Genomic DNA, 9,562 nt, shown 5'->3' with positions numbered 1-9,562 from the left:
AAATGCTGAATTATGCTTACGTTTTTTCGCCTTTAGTGGTGCAATAGAATTTAAGATATTTAAACAGTTATTATTAAAAATACTAAGATGTTCATTGGCATCCAAGCAACAGGTGAAAGAGTTCGTAACCTGAGTAGCACTTAAAAGTTCATACTTCAAAGAGAATTCTTCACTTGAGCGATCCGTAAAAATACGAGTCCAGCGTAGCTTTGATGATTGATTTAGGTTATTTCCATCGAACATCATAGAAAACCGTATAGGCAAATGGTCAGATATACCAGCGTCCATGATCTTTATATCCAGCAGTGATAGACCACGAGATAAGATCAAGTCCAAAGTATGTCCCTGAACATGAGTAGGTCCAGACACCCATTGCACAAAATCGAAGGAATCAAGTAAACTAAGAAAATCTTTTGAAAGTGGTTTAGAGCCACAACACACATGGATGTTAAAATCTCCCAGTATTAAAATCCTGTCAAAACTAACGACAATTTCACTCAAAAATTGAGCAAATTCAGTAAGAAAATCCTTATTAACATTAGGTGGTCGATAGATGACAGCAAAAACAACAGGGTTCACTAAAGAAAGTTGAAACAGCAGAACTTCAAAGCAGTTATGATGCCCAGTTGATAGTCGGCGGCAGGAATACGAGTTTTTGAACACTGTAGCCAAGCCCCCACCACGGCCAGATAACCGAGGTGAATTTAAAAAACTACAGTCCGAGGGCAGCAGTTCGGTGAATGGACCTAGATCACCAGGTTTAATCCAAGTTTCGGTGATACATAAGGCATCCAAAGCATGTAGAGTAAAAAAGTCATTTAATATGAAAGTCTTATTTACCAGAGAGCGTGCGTTGATTAAAGCCACATGAAACAGCAGCTCTCCCTGGGGTTGTGTAGATCTACAAATCGGTCGAAGATTAGACTTATTTACTCCACCTCGACGAACACGCGGAGGAAAGCAGCGCAGAGAAACAAGGCTGGGGACAACTGGTCGAAGCCAACGATACGATGCATCCAGCGAACGCCAATGAAGACGTAACCCACGGATCATCCCAGTCCCGACAGACGGCAGACAGACGGAAGATCTCAGCCGCACTGCAACTCCACCTCGCTTTCCGCGTTTCCTCCGTCGCTTCCTTTTCCAGGGCAAGTCAGTAAGATGCCGACACTGGCATGCAGGGAAAATGCAGGAACGAGTAGGCCACGGAGAGGAATAAGACACACAAACGTCAATCCTTGGTGACGCGCAAGTGTCGGTCCTAGCTGTTTCAAAAGCCACACGAATGTTCAGAAGTGTTTGGCGATCATACACCAATGCCGTTTCACAGCTAGTAATTAAAATCGACGTTAATAAAAACATAAACGCTAAAAACAACAGAGACAGAGGAAGCGAAAGACGGCACGCCAAGTACAACGGCGCCATCTTGGAAAGCTTCTCAAAGTTAACTGGAAAGTTAAACACAGACCACGTACGACCCCTTCCTCTGTTCACATTCCAGCTTTTGTTCTTTATTGACATATCAACTCAAATTCGCTCAAAATTTAAGAATTCAACAGGCAGATATAAAATAATCCAGGTCTGACCGAGTAATCAAGGCAAGCAGCAGCTGCTCACCGGCCAAGAGTAACGGACGTATTTTCAAACTTAAAATAGGCGCGCAGAGCCGCGCACACTCTCATTGGACAGTTTCCTGGAAGACAGACAGATTATAACCAATCATGCTCAAAGTAAAACGGCGAAACAACCAATAACAATAGTTTGCGCGAGTTAACATAGTGGTGTAGGCTATTGAGTTTTATTTGCAGTCTGTATTAATATTTAATTAATTGGTCAAATGACATGACAGTGTGAATACTAATGTAATAATGCAATGTGTTAGGCAAGCAGACAAAATTTTACATTCACACAAAATCACATAAGGCAAAAGGTTTCTGCTGCACTGCTCTCTTGAGGGTGGAAATATTATTGTTAATAATAATAATTGTATTTTAACATATGCATTGAAGAGCTGTTATGATAAAAAATCATTAAATGCTAATTAATTATCATAATAATACGTTAAAAGGCAGATATTTTTGTAGTATGTTGTTGAAAACATTACGTTGTTTCAACGAACAGATCTTGTAAAAATTTCAACGTTGATTTAGAAGTGTTTTTGTTAACCTTTTTCAACCATTTAGCATTAAACGTTATTTCAACGTTGTTTCAACGTTGAAACAAGAACTGACATTATTTCAACCATATTTCAACGTTGAAGGTCGGTCATGTGCCGGCTGGGATGTTTAATCATTCTTAAATACGGGAAATGTGCTGCATGTGCTGCTGCTAATCGTAACGCGCCTCAAACTTGCTGACGTTAAAGGGATACTCCACCGTTTTTTCATATTAAACTATGTTATTCCCTTAACTAAGACGAGTTGATACATACCTCTCTCGTCTCAGTGCGTGCAGTAAATCGCTCTGTCTTGCGGCGAAACTTTGTTAGCACTTAGCTTAGCCCAGTTCATTCAATAGGTGCCAAGCAGAGAAGCTACCAAACACCTCCACGTTTTTCCTATTTAAATACAGTTACTCGAGTAGTGTAACTCGACCTAGGACGGTGACACAAAACAAAACGTTGCGCTTTTCTAAGCGTGTAAAATGGATAACTATATTGTATGGCGGAATACCATAGCAAGTGCTTGGGAGCACTTCCACTTGCGCAGTAATATCTTCACTTGTGAAAAATCCTCTCACCGGCCCCCGCTCCCTCTCCTCCTCCCTCCCCCTCCCTCTCATTTCCGTCAATAGAACCAACGTGGCCTGCACCAGTAGTAGTAGTTTGAGCAGAGTTGATGAAGTATCAGGTTGTAGGAAGATAGTTTGTGGACAATCATGGTTATAACATGCATCGTAAAGGGTTGTGATAACAAGGCGAAGGTATATAGTGCCGTCATGTTTCACAGAATTCCAACTCACCACATACAGCGGAGAGCTTGGTTAGCTGCTTTGAACAAGAATCCAAAAACACCGTTGATGACTCTGAAGAAGTGGCGTGTTTGCTCCGAACATTTCACACCGGAGGACTATACCTGCACAGGAACACGCCTAAAGGATGAGGCTACACCGACAATATTCAAATCACTAACACAACAAAGTGGATCATCACCCAACGCTGTAAGTGTACTTTTGCATGGTATTTGGTTGTCCTAGAAGTGTCAGTAACCTTAGCTGAGTAACATAAGTTAGCTGTGAAATCAGTGCGCTTCTGAGACAGGCAAACAAGAAGTGACTGTTTGATTTACATAAGGACTGAGCTCAGAAATAAAAATGTAGTATAAGCCTAAAACCGTATAAGCCCGTAGTATAACGTTATAGTGTCAACAAATCGGATTCTCTGTATCATGAGACTGCAAGGTTACGTTTACCATGCTAATACCTTGACTAATGGTACGGTGAATTTTTGTGAAAGAGTAGGGTACTGTCTACTTATGTTATACCCTGTAACAATACTTTATACAATACAATACTTACTCGGAAGAATGTAAAAAATATATAAATATAAACTATGGTAGTGTTTTTATTTGCTTTCCAAAAAAAGAATTCTTGTCATTGTTATTTCTGTCATAATTGTGTCAATTATTATACAGGCAGAGTTGAATGACGTACAGCAAGATATGCCAGAACAAGAGGAAAACTTTTTTGTTGGTGTACCTCATTCAACCCCCCAGAAGCACAGAGCTGAAGAGCCTACTGCTACATTCAAAGTGCCCTTGTCTGTACAGCTAACCAGTCCTTTACGTTCAACCAAACCAGCTGTTGCCCTGGCTCCCACATGGACAATGCAATCGGTAAGCTAATGAATCTTCATGTTTTATACAGACTTACTGTATGATTGCAATATGACCTAAATTTATTTGACATCTGATTCATGTCTAGGATACTGCATCGACATCCACAATGATGGTCATGTGTAGACCAAGAAAAAGTCTTGTATTTGAGGTGAGTGACCAGCTTCTATGTTTGCTATCAATAATCCATAATACAATTTATGGAAACCATTACACTTTATTTCCTATCAAGTCATGTAATTGTTTACTCAAGATGTACTGGATGTGGCACTGGTATGCAAAACCAATGCATATTTTTATTTTTATTTGTCTACAACAGGAAACACACCACATTGAAGCTACTGTGATGAATATGAGTGCAACATCAGTGTTTGATGTCAGCATGACCTCAGAGCCTGCTGTCGATACCGCAGACACCAGCTTTGTGCCAAATTCAAGCCCCTCCACCACCACCACAGGAAGCTCTTCAAGCATCTCTGGACAAGCCAGAGGTTGGAAGGAGAGGAAGTGGATTGTAAATGAGTCCAAACTCATGGAACTCTTTCAGAAATGTACAACCTGTGGTGCTGCGATGTGTGACCTGAACCAGACAGTAACACAGTTCGGCAGTAGAATCAATATAAATTGGCAATGCAGCAATGGCCATATGGGACAATGGGAGTCATATCCCAATATACGTGGAATGGCGGAAAATAACCTTTTCGCAGCAGCTGCCACTCTCTTTACCGGCTCAACATACACTGACATAGCTGACTGGGCTGGACTTCTCAACCTGCAGTTGCCCCTGGAGGCAACTTTTTACAACATACAGGCAAGCTACCTGCTCCCAGTGATTGAGAAGTCATACACACAACAGGAGAACATAATCAAAGCCAGATTAATTTGCCAAAGTGAAGACGGTGAAGGAGTGCAGCTAAGTGGAGACGGCAGAAGTGACAGCCCCGGACACTCCAGCAAATACAACACGTATTCTTTTATGGATGACTCCACTAACCAGATCGTGGGGTTTGAGATGATGCAGGTAAATTGTCAATTATTTCCACAAATCTATGGTAAATTCTATAACATGTTTTTAAATGTCATCATGCATTCATTTGTGCTCTATAGGTTTCCCAGGCCTCCAGTTCGGTCGCAATGGAACCACTGGCCTTTAAGAAAGGCCTGGAGAAGATCCTGGATGAGGGCATTGATGTAAAAGTGGTCACCACAGACCGGCATCCGTCCATAAGAAAAATTATGAGAGAAGAATATCCGCATATCATTCATCAGTTTGATCCGTGGCATGTTGCCAAAGGTTAGTTTACTGTTAGTCTAAGCTGTATTGCTAGAAAACAACCCCAAATATTTTATCTCCATTATTGTCTGTTACCAATGTTTCACAAAAGTTTTTTTTATGGGTCTGTATAATGTGTGCGGTGCACTCATTTCCATGTCTCTATAGCTAATTGTACCTAATTTGGTAGTGATGAAAAAATGTAAATGAATGCAAAAGCCCAAAACATGCAAAAGAGACTGAAACACAAGTATGTATGTAACAGATATGGCTGAAAAGGTGCGCCACCATAGTCTATGCAATGCATGAGATTACCCATAGTAATTCTTTTCTATAATTTTTCAGGATTTAAAAAAAAAATGGTTGCAGCATCCAACAGAAAAGAATACAAGGATCTTGCTCCTTGGGTCAGGAGTGTCAGCAACTAGGGCTGTACTGTCCTAGTCGATTAGTCGATTAGTTGGTCGATACGTTCTGGTTCGACCAAAATTCTGATTGGTCGATTTTCTGCCGCGTTTATTTCATCAGTTTTGCTGCGCTGAGGCGCGCTCATTTCATCAGGTGGAAAGCACTAACTGCTAATGGGGGTGTTTTCAGAGTACCCTTGTTTCACTGTAACAGTCTGTCTTCAAAACACCCCCCTTGTTTTCACCTTTTTTGGATTAGTTCAACCCAAGAGAGAGCGTCGAGCGTAGAAGGTTTGATGCTGAATATTATTTATTTAATTGTGAGAGCGTTTAATAGTCAGTCCTCTTCTAACATGTCAACAACAAAGAAATCGACAGTGTGGCAGCATTTTGTTAAAATTGATAACAGGAAAAAGGTCGAATGCAAAGTTTGCAAGCAACAGTTTTCCACAGTTTGACGACAAACATGACATATCATCTAAAAGTGGTAAGCTCACTTGTCTGCGTTAGCTTGCCCTGTCTGTTTTGAGTAGGCTATGAACATATCAGAATTTGCATATTTCAATGTTTTAGTGTGATAACCTAACTTTTTTATTTTTTATTTGGAGCCTAATGCGCAATTGCGCTGTGCTGTTGGTTGTGTTAGTTTTGAGCCTAGGATGCTTTATTTTTCAGTTATGCACTTTATTTCGTTTCTGCTCTTGATCTGGTTTGTTTAATAAATATTATTTTTTTATTAAAGTGGACGTGCCTTTTGTGTTTATTAAGAGTAAAAGCTTTAAGTTAATAGTCTATTCGTGTCTCAGCTGCGAAGCTGAGCTCATGTTCAGCCTCGCTCGGTGCGAGGACATGCACGGTGAAATGATAGTGTCTGACAGTTATAACTTATTATTATAACATATGACAAAAATAATTGTCTAAATTATGTTGCATATTCCTCAACAGTTCTTGTGATGATATCACTAGTTGACAACATAGTACTATTTTCGGAAATCATAAGCTATGATATTGCGCAGGTGCACGTGATGCAGCGCTGTCAGAGCTGACAGACTCGAGTGTCAGACTCATTTCAATGCAAAATAATTAGGTCAAAAACGATTTAATATACTGCAAATAGCCTAGTAGTTGTTTATGTTTATTTATAATTCATTTAGGCGGACAACAAGGCTACCAAGTACTGCGCACAGTGCGCATCTAATTAATTTAACGTTTTTTTTCTAACGTCATTTTTAGTCGATTTTTAGTCGAAAATTTCAGGACTTCAGTCGACCAATATTTTCTTTGGTTGAGTACAGCCCTATCAGCAACCACATGTGGTGGAGCTGTTGCACCTCCAAAGGAGATGCAAAGGTACCCAAGCATACAGAAACAGCTCATCATAAAGTTATATTCTATGTTATTATATACATCAAATGATATATGCAGCTGAAATGTACATCAGATTTTTGGTCTTCAACATGGAAGCCAACTGTATTTTATTACAGACGGTTAAAAGTGTGCCTCTGCTCTTGTGTTTTCAGGAGCTGCTCCGACGATGGATGTCTCTCCAACACCACATCACTGGGGTCCATCGCTGGGAAGAAAACGGAATGGAATACAGATGTTTCCATCAGGACTTGTCAGCAGAGGAACAAAGAACAAAGAGGTGGCTAAAAGGGAATTCCCCTGCCTTCAAAGCCCTTCAAGCAATGATTATGGACACACGTCTCATAAAAGACCTACAACAGATGACACTGTTCAAACACACAGGTATGTGTATCAAAGAGTTTGACATGCAGAATAGTAATATGGTTCAAGTCAAGTCTGTCTCAGTGAGAATAGGTTCTGAGAAACTATTTTGCAATAAGTCTGTATGAGGGGGGGCATGTTACACCAGACTTGATCAATAATACTATGCATCCCATTCATGATACAGTGCTTCGAAAGAACACACAATTTTTCATGCTCTTGTTTTTACATTGTAAAGCATTTTCTTTTGTTTTATTTTTCAGGACAACTTGAGGTGTTTCACAATGCCCTTTTGAAGTACTGTCCAAAGCGACTTCATTTTCAATACCCTACAATGAAGGCACGCACTATGCTAGCCATTATGGATCACAATGAGAATCACTCCACAAAGCGGGAACAGGCAACAACAGCAGCTGGTGGGTACTAAAGGAATGCAAATTACTGTAATGTCACTGTGTATTTTCCCTGCACTTCTCTATGTGTCATCCATACATGAACATGATCTTCAAATAAATGCTGGCACAGATATGAATGACTAATGAATTTTTTTTTTTAATTTGCATAAAAAACAAAAATAGCCACAGTCCTAACTTTTGTAATAACATTATAAATATCAAAATTATACATTTACTATACTTCCAGCACGTTCGTTCATACTATTTTTGATTTCAGGCCTCACAAGACACAATGTTGTCTTTCAAAAGCAATCAAAGCAGTGGATTACTAGACCAATCTATGTGAAGACGACTCAAAAATTCAGAGATGACCTCATGGACAGAGTGATCCAAAGAAGACTTGACCCCACAATCAGATTCAAAGACGCATCATCCCGTATCCAAATACCTCGCCTAGCTGCCAACATTGCATTGCAAACAAAGCCCAGCAAAGAGGAGGTCATACAGTCACACACCTCAAGATTCAAAGGTCCATCGGAGCCATTGTAATCCTTGTTTACAGCTGACATGATAAAGAACCTGTGCCATTGAAAAAACACAGGAGGGGACTTGTACTTGCATAGCAAGTGTAGAAGGCAAATGTCAGTTATTATAGTTAATATTTTTGTTGTTATATTGTTAAATAAATTACATATTTTCCAAATTTGTGACTTCACTTATGTTTGAACAAATCTGACAAAACACCTTTTGCCTAGAGAACACATGGCCTATCCTATTTACTATGGGATTGAATTGAGATAAAGATCCTTGATGTTGCATGAGTGATTATATCAGAAGCCATTTGATTTAGCAAACGAGATAAAAGTATCACTCTAGATGTTGTAGGTTCAAAGCTTTATTTATACACATCAAATATAGGAAACTGAATTGAATACAAATGAGGAAATTGAAAATAAAAATCTACATAAGAAAGACATCTACATAATGGTTGTAATATAGAAAAATATACAAACAGGTAGTCTACTATTCTGACGCAAGCTGCAGTGCAATTGTCCCACAGATGTCTGTGAAACATGTAAACATAATTTAGGTCTGAACTCAGGGCCCAGCACATATTGTCCAGTAACAGTCATATGCCTACATATCCATTGCCTCATGTAGTTCTTGAAATCCAACATAGACACCGGACTCAGAAGGATATCTTTGTCGTATAGTCCCGACCACACATGATGGCAGTGGTTTCCGATTGCCTCTGCCCAAAGTTTCGCCGGCTCCGGTCTGTTCTGGTTCATATCTTTCTTCCCTCTCACGGTCCATAAGAGCTAATTCCTCCTCCGTGTACTCGGGTTCAAACAGATATGGCTCTGGGTCTGCTACAAACAAGTCATAATCATCTACAAAGTCCGCCATTGCAAATAATCTCTTGCAGTTTACTAATAGCACAGGTGGTAAAAGTCACGTTGGTTCTACTGACGGAAATGAGAGGGAGAGGGAGGGGGAGGGAGAGGGAGGGGGAGGGGGAGGGAGGAGGAGAGGGAGCGGGGGCCGGTGAGAGGATTTTTCACGAGTGAAGATATTACTGCGCAAGTCGAAGTGCTCCCAAGCACTTGCTATGGTATTCCACCATACAATATAGTTATCCATTTTACACGCTTAGAAAAGCGCAACGTTTTGTTTTGTGTCACCGTCCTAGGTCGAGTTACACTACTCGAGTAACTGTATTTAAATAGGAAAAACGTGGAGGTGTTTGGTAGCTTCTCTGCTTGGCACCTATAGAATGAACTGGGCTAAGCTAAGTGCTAACAAAGTTTCGCCGCAAGACAGAGCGATTTACTGCACGCACTGAGACGAGAGAGGTATGTATCAACTCGTCTTAGTTAAGGGAATAACATAGTTTAATATGAAAAAACGGTGGAGTATCCCTTT

General features: G+C 40.1%; 1 protein-coding gene across 2 annotated transcripts; it reads left to right on the top strand.

The window, feature by feature from the left end:
* Positions 1-2,772: 2,772 nt before the first annotated feature.
* On the top strand, positions 2,773-8,333 carry LOC307160663 (uncharacterized protein). 2 transcript variants are annotated; one of them, XR_013821588.1, is made up of 10 exons: positions 2,773-3,159; positions 3,633-3,833; positions 3,922-3,984; positions 4,153-4,854; positions 4,941-5,127; positions 5,452-5,526; positions 6,818-6,863; positions 7,034-7,262; positions 7,505-7,657; positions 7,914-8,333. XR_013821588.1 is itself a non-coding variant. In XM_079874856.1 (10 exons), exons 1-10 carry the CDS (start codon positions 2,878-2,880, stop codon positions 8,183-8,185), a joined length of 2,211 nt encoding a protein of 736 aa, XP_079730982.1. In that variant the 5' UTR covers positions 2,773-2,877; the 3' UTR covers positions 8,186-8,268. The 2 variants fall into 2 exon arrangements, 1 of the variants encoding a protein (XP_079730982.1); XM_079874856.1 differs by having other exon boundaries at positions 5,452-5,513; positions 6,804-6,863; positions 7,914-8,268.
* The last annotated feature ends 1,229 nt before the right edge of the window (positions 8,334-9,562 follow it).

The sequence above is a fragment of the Squalius cephalus genome, assembly GCF_949319135.1.
Source record: "Squalius cephalus genome assembly, chromosome: 6".
In the NCBI taxonomy this organism is placed as follows: Eukaryota; Metazoa; Chordata; class Actinopteri; order Cypriniformes; family Leuciscidae; genus Squalius; species Squalius cephalus.
The sequence above is the reverse complement of the archived record's forward strand: the minus strand, read 5'-3'. Positions and strand labels throughout refer to the sequence as shown.

Excerpts from the sequence above, each read along its gene's own strand:
- LOC307160663 (XM_079874856.1), top strand. The coding sequence starts at position 2,878 with ATGGTTATAACATGCATCGTAAAGGGTTGTGATAACAAGGCGAAGGTA. Across the intron at positions 3,985-4,152 it reads GAAAAAGTCTTGTATTTGAG|GAAACACACCACATTGAAGC; the intron begins GTGAGTGACCAG and ends TGTCTACAACAG. Across the intron at positions 5,128-5,451 it reads TCCGTGGCATGTTGCCAAAG|GATTTAAAAAAAAAATGGTT; the intron begins GTTAGTTTACTG and ends ATAATTTTTCAG.